Here is a 15,961-nt window from a genome sequence, read left to right as displayed (position 1 = left end):
ACATTTAAGCAATTTAAGTGTAATTGATCAATTTCCATACAAATAAATACAGATAAATAATTAAATATAAATAATGTTTTTTTTTTTGGGGTGCTCGAAGGAAAGATCAATATAAATACTGTACTTGAGTTCCGTTTAAAAAAGCAAAATGTTATGTACTATCGGATTCGGTGTAACAGGGTACAGAGCTTTTCAAAAAATATTTTTTTTTAATAATAATAATAATAATAATAATAATAAAAGATGGAAGCTACATAGCACTTTAAGACTTTGTTTTTTGTTTTTTGTCTTTTTTTATTTTTTATAATGATTATGTTAAAGACTTTGTAAACTACTTACTCAAACCTGGCTTTATATTGGTTCATCAAAAACTTTATGGCTTTAAAGACATACAAATCAAAATATTCTCATTCATTTAAAAAAAAAAAAAAAATGGAGAAGTAAACATTGTCTCTCTCTTTTTAAAGTTTTTGCTACAATATAATATCTAGAATAGCAGTGTGCTCTATTATATACAAAGTACACATAAACTTTATGGCTTTAGAGACAAACAAATCAACATATTCCCATTCATTTAATTTTTTTTTTATACAGTAAACATTGTTTCTCTCTCTCTTTTTAAAGTTTCTGCTACAATATAATTAAGCATCTGATTCGTAGTATATAATTGATAGAAAAGTGAAAATCTGTTCTAATACTTTGGACTCTGACCTGGGATCACATATTTGGACCAAATGGGTTTGAACTTTGAACTGAACCCTTCAGCAATGCAAGAAGAAATTTCACACGATGGGAATTTTTTTTTAATAATTTTTTTAAAACTAAATCGATGTGAAGTTACAACTTGCAGCAGCTGAGAAAGAAATAAAACCCACGTATAAAAGGGGAAAGATGCAATTTAGGCTAATTGCTATCACTCACTTTTTGTTGCACAAGCAAGTGAGTTCGAATTAACTTAATTGATAAAATCTCTAATAGTTAAATAAAAAAATCTTAGATTCAATCTCTACCTGCATAAAAAATCGATTTGGTGTTTTAATCCAATACTAAAGAACAAAAATCATAGAATTTGTGTGTACTTTGTATGTAATAGAGCAACGTGTAACAAAAACTGATATTCTAGATCAATCAATAACAACCTACCATTTAATATTTATTGTGAAATGTTATGGACCTAGCATTTCTCATTTTGAAAATCTAACTTTCACTTACATGAATTTTATGCTAATGTCAAATTTCATGTCAATCACAAGTCATTTACTATTTAATTCATAAACTTATTTTTTATGTATAATTTTAAACTACCAAGACTTAAAATTTTAGCATTTGATTGATAATATAGTTATTGATCTTGGAACTTCTAGAAATCCTGCAAGCTTTTATAAGAAGAAAATGTAGTACAATGGTTGCTTTGTCAAAATTTATACCAAATAAAAATTATACCGAGTCAAGTTGTAGCAAAGTATCAAGTTAACTTAATTGCGAAAGTCTTTTATTGTCAAATAAGATATCTAAGGCTTGATCTCCACTTACACTAAAAACTAATTGGTAATAATAAAAGCAATCATCATAGAGAAAACGTCATAAGTTTGAAATACTAATGTATCGTTCATCATAAAAAAAAACTAATGTATCTAAACATACATACATACATACATGCATACATATATGCATACATACATGCATACATACATACATACATACATACATATATATATATATATATACACATACATACATATATATATATATATATATATATATCTCTATCTGACCATGAGACAATTGAAAAATCTTATAAATCGATAGTACTATGGAGGCGAAAATAGCAAATTAACCCTCAATTTCTAACTATATAATTAGCAGGCCCGGTTTCCAAACTATATCATTTACTAACATCTCGAGTTTCAGAAGCTCGATTTTAGGCCTAAAAATCGAGTCTTTGAGACTCGGTTTTTTGAGTTTGATGTGGCGTTTTTTCCAAGTGGCATCCACCTGGAAATCGAGTCTCTAAGACTCGATTTCTAAACCGAGTATTAGAGACTCGATTCTTACCACGTAAACACCACTTAGATCTCGAGTTTTAAAGACTCGGTTTCCTGAAATGGAAACCGAGTCTCATAAACTCGATTTTTAAGTGGGGTCTTTCCCCAGCCTTGGGTCCCATCTGTCACTTCCATGTCTTTGGTCTGGTTTGGTCTAAAATCTTCAGTCTGGTCTGGAATCTTCAGTAGTGTAATGGTCCAATCTTCAGTAGTGTAATGGTCTCTGAGACTAGATAAGTATCACGTGAATTTTCAGAAAAAGAAAGCACGCGTATGTCTTCAGAAAATAGGTCTCCTAGGTCTCTCAGGAATCTTTAAAAAAAAAACTGTACAAGAAAGCAAACATTGCTCCTCTCTCACACATTCAGCAAAACCATCTCATCATACACATTCAGCAAACATTGCTCCTCTCTCAACTCTCACACAAACATTGCTCCTCTCTTCACTCTCATACAATCCTAGTAGCATATTTGCACATCCTCATGTCAGGTAATGTTCTCCTCACTCTTACCTATATATATATATATATATATATATATATATATATATATATATATATATATATATATTTACATACATACATATATATATATATATATATATATATCTATTTTATAAAGTGAGGAGAAAGATATATATATATATTTTATTCATGACCTAGGAAGTCTTTTTGCTAGCTTTCGGTGAATTTATCTGCTTCGTTTTCTCCATAATTTGTATTAAATTTGAGTTTGTATATCACATATGGTATATTTAACTATATATTAATGCCTTGATTTTGAAATTAGATGATATGTCTAATTTTGATTACTCATGATCAAATTGCACTCATTCATTTGCACATCCTTATGACTTTTGTTGTTTGGTTTGATATTTTTATTTATATTTTTGTTAGAACTGAGTCGAAATTTTGTAATGGGGGTGAGTTTTGTCTTTAATTTTTTTATTTGTTTGAGTACGAAATGATAATGATTGAGTATGTTTGTATGTGATGTGGGGTGAGTATATGCAATTGTGGGGTGAGAAGTTGTAATTTTTGTACTTTGAGTAGATATTCAAGGTTTTCTAATTGATGTTAAATAAAAGAGATAAAATATGTCACTAACATATTATACTTTACTCTCTAATAGGTTCACAATCTTTGAAGAATATTGATATAAATGTATACTATGGTGGACCCCTTGACAATCCTAGAGAGATTGACAGATTCCCATTTAGAGGGCCGGGTATTGAATGCTACTAAATGATGATACGTCGTAAGTTGAAGACGTTGGATGATTTGAAGAGGAAAATAATGCACTCATTGAGTTTGAACCCTGCTTGGTATGACATCAAGATTATTTATCGTTACCCACAAGAAGTCCTTCATGAACGGATAAATTACGGGTATATGGCGATCAAAGAAGACAAACATGTAAAGATGATGTTTAATAGGATCCAAAAAATGCCCCAAGTAAATGCTGCTGAGTTGTACGTAAGTTCGGAGCCGCTTGTAGAAGTTGATACTGAGGTGGTGCAACAAACAACTACAGCTTTACAATTTACAGCCCTAGATGATGGATGTACTACAATGGGAGGGTATACAATGGGAGGTTATACGCTCCCATCTCAAGATCATGTTGCCAATACTGGTGAACCCCTCCATCCTCAAGAGACACATTTAGAGGAGGAAGACGAAGACGAAGATCATGCCGCGAATGATGGTGAAAATATTGATGACGTGGATGAATACGAAGAGAGGATTGAGCGAGGCGACTTTGAGAACGATATGGATGACCATGAAATCGTTCCCAATTTTGAAGAGGAAAATATGGAGTACCATGATGAAGGTGATGCAGACGATGATATTGGCATCTAGCATGATACAAATACGACCACTGCCTACAGACCTCCTGCCGACTCATTTTATGCAAATACTTGGGAAAATATGGTTGATCCTTCACGTCTTCAGATACCATTTGTTTCTACTTGGGAAGATGGGATGCATTTTCATAAAGGGTTGACTTTTGCAAATAAAGAGGCGGTAAAGCGTGCATTGGTAATATACGCAGCAAATGATAATAGAAATTTTATAATCCGGAGGTCGACCAAAAGTAAATTGTGCACTGCATGCGTTGATGACAATTGCAAGTGGTACGTTGGGGCATTCATGAAGGTTAAACTCAATGGTCTATGGATGGTCATGTCTTATGTGGGTCCACACACTTGTATACCCTTTTGCCTGCGAAGAGACGGTAAAATGATGGATTCTAATTTTGTTGCATCAGAAATTGTGGGAAAATTGCGACAAAATCACACTGCTCGTATACAAGATCTCTGGGACATCATACATACTAAGTATAAACATGAGCTTTCTTACTATAAAGTATGGGATGCAAAACAAAAGGCAATTGCTAAGATATTTGGGGATTGGGAGGAGTCTTACCAAAGGTTGCGAAAGTTGTTGTTGGCATACTTGGATCAGGATTCGAGTACCCAATACAACTATCACACCATACCTAGGCCATACGAGAATTCTGCGTTACTGCGCTATGTATATTGGGCATTTGCTCCATGCATTGCTGCATTCCAATATTGCAGGCCAGTGATCAGTATTGATGGGACTCATTTGTATAGTAAAAACAAAGGGGTTTTGATGATTGCAATGACAACCGATGCCAACCAAAAGGTTTTGCCTCTTGCCTTTGTTGTTGTGGACAAGGAGTCAGAGGCTAGTTAGGGGTGGTTTTTAGAGTGTCTCAGGGCTTCGATTGAGCATGTTATACCTGCCAACGGTATTTGCATTATTTCTGACCGACATAAAGGTATCAAAAATGCCATTCGACAGTGGCCTAGACGGAGAGACGGAACAGAACAGGTATATCACCGATATTGCCTTCGACATGTTGCTAGCAACTTCAATAGACGCTTTGATGACCCGGTTCTAAAGGCATTGTCCTTGAAAGCTGGATATGCAACCCATGAAGCTAAATTTGAATCCTTAATGCAAATCATTAAGGAGGCCGAGATTAATTTACTGAGGGGTGTAGACCTTACTGATCGCCATGTTGCACGCTGTATGCCATACACATATTTAATCAGTGAGGATTTTGACAAATGGAGCCAGTCACATGATGGTGGAAGACGTTATGGGGCAATGACAACCAATATCTCTGAGTGCTTTAATGGGGTACTTAAAGGTGCCCGCAGTTTGCCCATTGTGGCAATGGTTGAGTTCACTTGGTCCAAACTTGTTGCATATTTCCACAATCGACATAAAAAAATTACGGAAGATCTCTCTCGAGGTAAGGTGTGGAGTGATTATGCAATGGAGATCTATAACAAAAATGCGCTGTAAACCGCAGGTCACACTGTGAGGAATTTTAATCATGAAACTGGTGTATATCAAGTGCTTACCCCGTACAACGACCATAGAGGTGGAGGGGGAAACCACAGTCATGAAGTGCACGTATTTGATAGAATATGTGGTTGCGGAAAGTGGCAAAACTTGAAGATCCCTTGTTCACATGCAATTAAAGTTCTTCAAGGTCTGCACCTCGATGCGATTAGCTATATTGACCCATGTTACAGTTTGAACAACGCCATTCACACATATTCACATAATTTTGTGGTGCCAAAGTCAGAGTCATTGTGGAGGGACGTTCGCGGACCACGATGGGTGCCTGACCCACAGCTGTTGCGGGCCAAAGGTCGTCCTGTGGCCTCAAGAATAAGGAATGAAATGGATGGGGTATGGCGAGAACGGGGAAGCCGGAGGGAAGATCCGAACTTGAGGGAGATTCAACCGAGGCAGCGATGTGGAGTGTGTCATCAAGAGGGGCATAACCGTAGAAGCTGTCCCAATTCCCATGGGGCTTCGACAAGTGGTAGTGCTACAAACTAAGCAAGTGCCCTCACTGTTTTTATATAATATGCTATGAATGTCATTTGGTTTTTGTTCTTCGCATTTGGAAACTAACGATTGTATTTTCATGTTTGTCAGGCGAGCGGAGACTCTATTGAAGTTTTGGCAATGCACGTGGAACTTGTGGTTATATTCTGTATGGAGAAGTGCTGAATGTTGTGGTTATCTACAAGTGTTATTTTTTTTATTGTTCAATGTTGTTGCCGAATGTAGACTATGTTCATTTTTAGTTAGTTGTTATTTTCTGTATTTTGTTTATTGCTGAATGTTGTTGTAATTGAACTATTTGCTATCCATTGTACTCGTTACATTAGTTGCGTTGTACAGCTTTTGCCAGCTTTTGTGTTGTAGGGGAAGGGAAAACTAATTCTGGTTTACTGTTGTACTGTTGTAGGAGTAGCTGCAAAAAAAATGAAAACAAAATCCCAGTGTAAATCGAGTCTTTGAAACTCGATTTACATTGGGTTGCCTAAATTGCCTCAACGGACCGTTTCCACGGTATTATTTTTTACAAAACCACTAAAATTCGAGTCTTTGAAACTCGATTTTGAATGGAAATAAAGTTTCAAAGGCTCGATTTTGACGGGTATAAAAACCACTAAAAATCGAGCCTTTGAAACTCGATTTTCATTGAAAATAAAGTTTCAAAGGCTCGATTTTGACGGGATATTATTTTTTTGAAAACCACTTAAACTCGAGTCTTTGAAACTTTATTTTCAATGGAAATAAAGTTTCAAAGGCTCGATTTTGACGGGATATTTTTTTTTAAAAAGCCACTAAAAATCGAGCCTTTGAAACTCGATTTTTAATGGAAATAAAGTTTCAAAGGCTTGATTTTGACGGGATTTTTTTTTAAACCACTTAAAATCGAGTCTCAAGGGCTCGATTTTGACGGGATATTTTTTTTTTTAAAACCACTTAAAATCGAGTCTTTGAAACTTGATTTAAATTTGGAAATAAACTTTTCAATGATCTCATATTTTAAAAAAATCACTGAAAATTGAGCCTTTAAAACCCGAATTCTTTTGGAAATATTCACAAGGAAGCGAGCCTTTGAAACTGGATTTCCACTCCAAAAATCAAGTTTCAAATGTTCGATTTCTAAGATTTTTTACTAATTTCAGATAAATAACAAAACTATCAAAAAAAACTAAAATACAGGGTGTTCAATTGAGCAACTTCTGGAATTAAATAGTTTAGTTTCAAAGACATAAAGAAATTTCCTCTTATACATGGCTTATCAACAGAAGAAATTAGATTTTGTATAAATAAAAGCATGCATTGGACAACAACAGAAGTTAAGTACTTGAATTGGATTGAAGATTGATGTAACTGAACAATTGACAACATAAAATCTAAATATCTGACCCTTAATATAATTCCAGACTTTACAGTTGCAAATAGAATACCTATACATACAATGTGATCCATTGGGGACTATTGCACCAATACAACAACAAGATCACATTTATTTTATACGTACACCAATACATTTTATGATAGCAAAAAAAAACTATTAATCAATAACTCTTTGCAGATGCCTCAAGCTAGTTAACCACAAAATCAACTCCATATATTGAAAGTGGTTCAAGTCTCCAACGACTATATGTCCATAAACTCACATCATAACCCACACCGCCAGATAAAATCAATCATTGGGTAGAAATGTTGCTGATTTCGTCCTTTTTTGGAGGTTTATATGGTGGCTGGTTTTCAAGTTCTGCTTCAGCAGCAGCGACATTCTCTTTAGCTTAATGATTCTTTCTTGACGAGATTCTTCTTGCTCCTCAAGTCTTCCATTTCATTAAATAAATAAAATCCACTAAAATAAGAAACTAACATAACACAAACTTCAAACCTGGATTTAAACTTGTCCATTCAAGCTCCAAGTGGGCTTGGCATGATCTGGCATGTGCCAAATCAATTATTGGGCATTGGAAGTAGCATTTCAACAACTATAAATGGTATTTGACACCACTGCCAACCTCCATAGCTTGTCCTATCTAGTACAAGTGCATTTTCCTGGTTTTTCAGTATAAGGTCTTAGATTCCATTAGCCTTTTCTTTTTTGTTTTTCCCCTGAACTAAATTTCATTAAACTTAATTAGAAATAAGGAAACGTATTGGATATATTGAATTTGCTAAACTTTCATTCCTATTATCCAAATACCAGTGATATCAACAGTAGTGACATTACTTTTATATTTCCATATTTTCAATTTTAAGGAGAAATAGGCATTAGGGTATGTCTGGTATGATGTTGTAGGGATGGGATTTGATATTATTTCCCTCGGAATTAGTATTGTTACGAATCACTACTTTAGGAGGAACCTTCGATTGCCACACCATTTTCCAAGGAAACTAAATATCAGAAGAAGGGGATAGAGCATGGTAAAATCCTCTGACCTCAAAACCTTTACTTATTGCTGCTTTCCAACAAACCTTATCAACACCATAGCCCCATACATCTATGGAATAAAGCATACCCCAACACAAATCCAACGTTTCCTCCTACTTATCAAAAAAAAAAAATCCCCACACCATACATCCTCCCAAAATTTCACATAGTACTATCACCCACGTCGGCACATCATACCAAAGAATTTTAGAAAAAGCCAAACAACCACTTCTAACACATACTAACAACATTTTTCCCTAATAGAAAATGCAGATACATTGTATGAGAAAAAACAATATCATATATAATAAATAAATTTTATAATTTATATTTCATTTACTCGTTTTCATTTCTAATATGTTCTATCATTTTATAGAATTTATATATATATAATTTTGTATAAACTATTCTTGGGCATCAGGAATAGCTATTCCCATCTCTTAAGGAATAATTATTTTTTAGGAATAGCTTTTAAGAAAATTATTTTTTATGGCATATGAAAATTAGTTGTAAATGGTTTACATATATTCTAAGAAACCCTACTTAAAGCTTAAGAGGTTGCTTACCCAATTGCTAAAGCACCTGACCACTGTAGCAAGAAGCCTAGAACTGCTGATGTGAGAATAGCCAATGTATTGTTAAAATTCCAATCAAAGGAGAGGGCACCAGGGGAATCTAACAAAGGAATCAAAGCAACCAGAAACAATAAAGTGATTGGCGTTGTCTTCCACATCAAGTCGTTCAAAAGATTCAAGCATCCTTGGTAAGATGCAATTATGAGGACTTCAAGGAAAAAGACTACGAGAGAGAGAGCTTGATACTTACGCCATGCTGTCCAATTTTCCTCCGCAAATGGACCAGAGGATCTTGTTGATTGCACTCGGTATTATCCAAGCCAATGCTATCCAAGCACCAAAGAGGTCAAATTGGAGATCGGTCACCGTAGCCACAGCAACACCAATAGAAACAATTGTCAATGCAAGCACTTGAAACATTCCATTGGTAATATTTCAAACACAAAGCAGGATGCTATAGCACATTACATTACCAACTTATGCTGATCAAGCAATAGTTTCTAAAGGTCAGTTAGTCATTCAACAAGTATGTGTGTTACATTCCACATACTCAGACCATTATAATCACCTAACTAGTATCTTATAGAACTGATGAATTTCTCAAGGCCTAAAGAGGCAAGGAGAGTATGTTTTTGAAGAGGGGGGCTCGAAAGTGGTGAAAGCAATCTAGTACAAGTTTGAAAGCCAGTTACGTGGCACAAGACTGCATTCCCAAAACAGAAGGCTCTACTGCAAAATACTCTCCCAAGAGAATAGATTTCACACAGATGCCATTTATTCTACTACTCAATGTCATGCACAAAAATTCCTAAATGAAGTTGACGTAGGACGAATTGGGGAATTTGTCCACGTGTGTTTGTGGTGGGTTAAGGTTTAGGAGGATTTGTGGAAATACGATTTTTGAGTTGTTAATGAAAGGGTTATGGGATTGTGTTAGGAATTAAAAAAAGGTTTGATGAGTTATTTGATGACTATTTGGTATAAGAAAGTATGTGGAGATTTCAGGTTTTGATAGGTAATATAAAGGCTTGATTTGGAGTTTTAAAGAAGAAGAATTAGAGAAGTTTGTATGATGTTCAAGGGCTGCATGAATAGTCATTTGGAGAAAGAAAAGAATAAGAAGAAAGAAAGATGAGAAAAGGAGGAAGAAAAGAAAATGTGCCTCTATGCTCCAAACATTCAATAACTTTTACTATTAATCCATTCTCCATCTGCCTTAAATAAATTGAGCACAATTTATATAAGACCTTTTCTTTTACTAATAGTATTAGCACTCCTATTACTAGGACTCCTACTTTGACTAGTAAACAAAACACTAATAAAATACTAACTCGGACTCAAAGAAAATAAAACCCACAATTTGACATAGTCCCTCATCATCATGTTTTCTTTGTGGGTGGAACTTAGTAAAGCAGCTCCGAGATTGCGTGTTTCTCAAAAAAAATTCTGAAAAAAAAAAAAAACGCAAATGCCAAAATGCAGCTTATCAACTGTATCCAAACACAGCTTTAGGATCTCCTAGAAGATCCTAGACTCAACCGAATTACCCTCCATTCTCAGGAATTGCAGAAATTACAAGATTTGCCCCTGAATACAGAAATTGCCCATAACTAATTAAATAAAATCTGGTTTAACCCTAAAAAATCAGACCATTAAAACTACATAACCTTCCCTTCAATTGGAATTAACATGTGGACCCCATATAAAATAATTCTTGAATAGGCAAATGTGCAAAGTAATTGCAAATTAATACTCCATGGCTGCATCAGAAGTTGTCAAAGTCCAATTCACTGCACATTTTCAATTTATGCAGACATACAATATAGATGTTTAGACACATGGAAAAAGCTCCCTATATCTGATCACTGATAACCATGAATCATTCAATATAAAGAAATTCTTGTAGTCAACATTGGACGTTGTTGCATCAATATACAGATAATAAACAATATCTGTATAAAAAATAAATACCTAAGAACAATACACTATTTCCATGAGGACATCAATGTTGCCAAAGAGAGAGCAGTCACCTTGGAGAAAGAAACTTTCTTCTTGTATAATATAAATTCTGCCAAAACAATTGATGGCGTTACAGCAATCTTGGACATCTGATAAAAACCCACACTGAAATGTAGGTACTAGAGTCAGAGTGTCAGAAATAGAATAATTAATCCTTAGAAAATTATGTATCTCACCTATTGTATGTTAGGCTGACATTAGCAAGGCCAGTAGATAGAGACATAACAGTGCCAAAAGTAATTAAAGTAGATAGACGTGTTGATTTTGAGGAAGGAGATGCCGGTAGGATAGAAAAAGGCATTTAGAATGGCCATTAAGAACCAGCTTACAACATAGTGAATAAAAGTAAGAAATATAGGGAACTTGAATTTGACATTATTAAGCACCTGAAAAAACAAGGACAGAAAAGTTAGAAGCAGGGAACAGTGACTACATAAATCAAATAGGGCATTATACAGTTAAATTAGATATGTAAAAAGGAGGCTATACAAACCAATTTATTCATGAAAATAATACCAACAGCAACCACAAAATTGAAGGTAAGAGCAGCAATGGGGCCACAAAAAGCATTGCCGTTGACACTTTACACCTTCAGATGAGCGAAATTTATTAAAAAGAGAAGCTCGTAGCTCCTTTAGTGCTCTACCTGAGTTGATGGAAAAAAAGAGAGAAAGATTAATAAACCACATCAAGGAGACAAAGATTTTACAATTGCAACAACAACAACAACAACAACAACAACAACCAAGCCTTAATTCCCAAATTTTGGAGTCAACTATAGATTCTCAATAGACTAGTTAGTATCAACCACATGTATTCTTTTCCGTCATTCTATTCTAACAAAGTCATACTCTTTGTTACCTTTTTAATTGACATGTCATCTTTTACTACCTCTACTAATTTTATTTTAAGTCGTCATCTACCTCTTTTTGTTCCTTGACTTGAATTAAGCAACTCTCCGGCATCTTTTCATCAGTAAAGGGCTACCACTATCTTAGTGAATTTCCTCATTTTCAACTCTATCTTTACTTGTATTTCCACTTATTCATCTTAACAGTCTCATTTCAATTACATCCCCAAATTGACTTGTTCAATGTAAACTACTTACACTGACATCCCCAAATTGACTAAAAAAATGTGTTATAAAGTGTGTTGATTCACATTAAGCTTTGAGTTACCTTTTTTGAATCTTATGCCGTCTCGTATAATGAGGAGGAGGTCTTGCATGTCCTTCGTCAGATGCCTCAGGCCCAGCATTGTGTCCATGTTTGTGCCCCCCTGTCCCACAAGGAGGTGCCTTTGATATGCGTTTCGGCCGACCTTCTGCCACTGCAGGTAACCCAACAGTCTGCTCAGCCTGAACAGGGGGTAGGTCGATGGCTAAAGAAGGGGCAGTAGATGTACTGTGGGAGGGTGGCTCCTGCTGCATGTTAGGTGGAGTTGGATCAATACCCAAGTCAAAGGATGAAATGGGTAACAGTTGAGGAAATGACCGTGGACTGTATGGACGAATGTCAGACCCAGGACAAGGATGTGGGGTGGGTGAAGGGATAGTGGGGGTAGGGGATGGATGTGGGGTGGATGAAGGGATGGTAAGGCTAGGGGATGGATGTGGGGTGGATGGAGAAGGATCGGGGGTAGGGACAACCTGAGGGCTAGCAACAGGCGGACGAGGGCGACATTCGGCCGGGGTTGTGCTCATGCTTGGGCCCTCAGTAGTGCTTGGGCCTGCAGGAGTAGGTGCCTCCTCATTCGGGGCCTCAGGGATAGGAGGTTGTACACGTTCAATTGCATGCACTACCGTCAGGACCTCAGTAATGTCCGTGTGGTCCTCCGTGCCCACTGGGTGACGCCTCAACAAACGGACGTATCCTTCAATCTGCACATGGAAAAACCACACATATCAGTAACGCAATACAAAATCAACAATGCCAATCGATAATAAAACAAATGTTGGTTCAGAATTGGTTCTGCTAGTAATAATTGCATATTATAGGGAGACCAAGTGCTAAGCAAAAAATGTAGTAACATATATCATGTTATCTAAACAGTGGTTTCATGCTATTTCAGTACGGTACGATGTAGAAGACATTGAGAAGTTACCAGCAGAGTCACTATAGCACCGGGCCTATCTATGAACCTCCGAGTTATCCTTTTGAACCAGTCATGGTACTCGTGCTGTTGAGGCATATCGCCAAGCACTGCTTCACAACGCCGTTGAAGGCGATTACCCTACTCATCGATATGCACAGCATGTTTTTGCGTCCAATCAACACCGACCTTACCCCTCAAATCAATGCCATGAAGCACTGTGTCAGTGTCAACATTGCGGGGAATTTCTTGGATCATCCCAAATTGACGAACGACACGATCCGGTGTATGTTTTTCTACTAGGTGGAAACATACAAGCGGCACCGTTGCCGTCCACACAACCCTCCCTGCAACGCACCACAGCGGAAGGTCCTCTAACTCAGCTACATATGGCTGCCACACCACCTACAATAGCCAAAAAACAAGTACACAACACATTAGGCGACAATGTTTATATTTCAAAGCTCACCAAACCTATATCTTATTCCTAAACATGTAAAACAATGCATTTTCATACCTGACCTGGCAACATTGAAGCTATTTGCTCGCGATATCTGTCCCTGAAGATGTGGGCGGACCTATTTTTCTTGTTTGGGATCCACAACCACCTACAATCAAGAACAATAGATCAATATCTACAACTTTCGTACTGAGATAATTCCAATGTTAAAACTATAATGTAATCACATATAACTACTGAGATAATCTTATAGATATTTACTTAATTAATAATATCACTACAATAAGAAATAGTCCTTATAAAACACAAAGCACATACAAGCCACATAACAATCACAAAATTAAAGTATATTAACGTAATAATATATATTGAACCTCTATTTGAAATTTACGCAATGTTGACATAAAAATTTGCTAGAAGCCTTTAAAATAAATAAATAAAATCAAGTTACATGATTGTGGGCTTAGGTAATGATCACATAATGTATATAACGTGCATGAGGTAAAGACTTACTTCAAGGACAGTGGACCACGCACTGGAGGACCATAAGCACCCACTGGCGGGCCATGCTCAACTGCGGGGCACAAATAGGGGAACCTGGCCCATGCCCAATACTGGAGTAACAGTAAGCACCCACCAATCTGACTAGTGTCCTCGCTTGCCCTGCATAGCTCTCGGTACAACCATGCAAGGCAAGCACTTCCCCAACTGCACCTTCGTGGGTTACGAAGGTCGTCCAACTGCTGCACCCACATTAGATGCACCCTATCGCCGGATTTGTCCATGAATATTGTGTCCCCCAGTAGCGCTAGGATGTAGCATCGTGCATACTTATGCAGCTGGTCCTCTTTAGCATTAGGCGGCAATGGATTAGCAACTTGCTCCAAAAGCCGGTTGATGAGAATCCTCTGACCAGTAAGTTGCTTATGATTGTCTTGATTTATAGGTTCAAAGCCAAGGAACTCTCGGCACACATCCACCCAAGTTTTCTGCGTGCTCCCTGTTATAGCTTCCCCATCAACAGGAAGCCCGAGAAGAACCTCCACATCCTGCAATGTGATGGTGATCTCACCATATGGCATGTGGAAGGTGTGAGTCTCGGGCCGCCATTGCTCCACTAAGGCCGTTATCAGACCATGGTCGATCTCTCTACCCGGGACCCAAAGGAGTCCCTCCAAACCAACTGCCTTGATGATGTTCCTGACTCGGTCGTCCACCATTGGCTCCCGATTGGAGAACTCTGAACTACGGCTACGGCAGGTAACGGATCCTAGATCCTACACAGAATAGAACCGTGGATTAATATATGACAACAAATGCATGTACATTGTATGAATTAAATGCATGTACATTAGTGATTAATTTAGTGTTGTGTTTTACCTGCCCATTCCAAATAGCTTCGGACCGATGCTTGAGCTGCTTTGACAACACTGACCTGTCAATGGGTCTAGGCTCTATATAGTCAATCCGCCCAGTATTTGCAGCAGCCATACTGCACAAGAATCATAAGCACTTAGTTTGAGACATGAACACACAATATGCTTATGGAACTAGGTATGAGTTAGAGCAACTAAAGCTAATTTGTACAACGAGAATTCAGTAAAAGATGAAAGACTGAACCAAAAGCAAGAAAAAGAGTAGTAGTAGCAATCAACTGCAGCCGAACAAGATTAGAATTAAGCCACTAAGATGCAAGCAGAAAACAACCCAGATTGTTAAAACTCAACCCCTTAGAAAAAAAAAACACAATAATTCCCACACAAATCCAGGAAAATCATAGAAGAAAAATTCAAATGGTCCCATCCATGTACATCAAGGTAGCTAGAGAAACATCAGTTGGTTCAAATTGAGCATGCATTTGAACATCCTATGGAAATTAAAAAGAACCATTATTTTATACAACTTCATAGAGAAATCTATCACAATGTATTGGAGGAGATCTCTTGGAGAAAAAAAAAAGGGCATATTATTCTTATTGTGGCTAAAAGGAGGTGTTAGGGAAAGAATTTCCCAATTATATAATGCAATTGTGCAAGAGAGGCAAATTCTGGGTTCAGTTCTTATTGCGAAAAAATGCATAGACCACAGAGTTGTCAGGCAGCCCTGGAATTTTAATTAACTTTTTTTTTAAGATACACTTAAGACTAACCCGAATTTTTGTGTATATGATCCATGAATACACTTACACTAATCTACAGCTTAATCTACAGCTTAATCTCTTTTCTGTATCACATTCTATTTGACATCATTAAGAAGCTTTGATTCAGCAACATTACTTGCTTCCTTCCAATCAACACAATCAAGTCCAACTGTCATTCCCACAAGTAATGCATGATTTGAACCACAAACTCTGCTGGTTGTCAATCATCTAGCCTGAAAAATGACAAATCGAAGCCTGCAACTAATAACCAATCTATCCGGCCAATGTTCATGACAACAAACCCTGTTACATTGACCAGATTCCAATGA

At 36.7% G+C, this 15,961-nt stretch overlaps 2 protein-coding genes across 2 annotated transcripts; one reads left to right on the top strand and one right to left on the bottom strand.

Annotated features, from left to right (window-relative positions):
* The first annotated feature begins 4,287 nt into the window (after window positions 1–4,287).
* On the top strand, window positions 4,288–5,928 carry LOC142635440 (uncharacterized). Its single transcript, XM_075809592.1, has 4 exons — window positions 4,288–4,410; window positions 4,510–4,755; window positions 4,873–5,329; window positions 5,390–5,928. Exons 1-4 carry the CDS (start codon window positions 4,288–4,290, stop codon window positions 5,926–5,928), a joined length of 1,365 nt encoding a protein of 454 aa, XP_075665707.1.
* Window positions 5,929–12,115: 6,187 nt separating this feature from the next.
* On the bottom strand, window positions 12,116–13,131 carry LOC142636049 (uncharacterized). The gene is made up of 2 exons (XM_075810116.1): window positions 13,045–13,131; window positions 12,116–12,820 (listed from the first exon to the last, which is right to left on the bottom strand). The coding sequence occupies exons 1-2, from the start codon at window positions 13,129–13,131 to the stop codon at window positions 12,116–12,118; spliced, it is 792 nt and encodes a 263-aa protein (XP_075666231.1).
* Between the last annotated feature and the right edge of the window lie 2,830 nt (window positions 13,132–15,961).

The sequence above is a fragment of the Castanea sativa genome, chromosome 5 (assembly GCF_040712315.1).
Source record: "Castanea sativa cultivar Marrone di Chiusa Pesio chromosome 5, ASM4071231v1".
Classification (NCBI taxonomy): domain Eukaryota; kingdom Viridiplantae; phylum Streptophyta; class Magnoliopsida; order Fagales; family Fagaceae; genus Castanea; species Castanea sativa.
This window is presented reverse-complemented; position numbering and strand designations above follow the sequence as displayed.

What these genes read in the sequence shown, in the direction of transcription:
- LOC142635440 (XM_075809592.1), top strand. Translation starts at nt 4,288, where the DNA reads ATGGATTCTAATTTTGTTGCATCAGAAATTGTGGGAAAATTGCGACAA. An exon ending in ATGAGCTTTCTTACTATAAA is followed by an intron (nt 4,411 to 4,509) that starts GTATGGGATGCA and finishes TACTTGGATCAG; the next exon opens with GATTCGAGTACCCAATACAA. An exon ending in TACGGAAGATCTCTCTCGAG is followed by an intron (nt 5,330 to 5,389) that starts GTAAGGTGTGGA and finishes TGTAAACCGCAG; the next exon opens with GTCACACTGTGAGGAATTTT.
- LOC142636049 (XM_075810116.1), bottom strand. Translation starts at nt 13,131, where the DNA reads ATGCCTCAACAGCACGAGTACCATGACTGGTTCAAAAGGATAACTCGG. An exon ending in GTGCTATAGTGACTCTGCTG is followed by an intron (nt 12,821 to 13,044) that starts GTAACTTCTCAA and finishes TTCCATGTGCAG; the next exon opens with ATTGAAGGATACGTCCGTTT.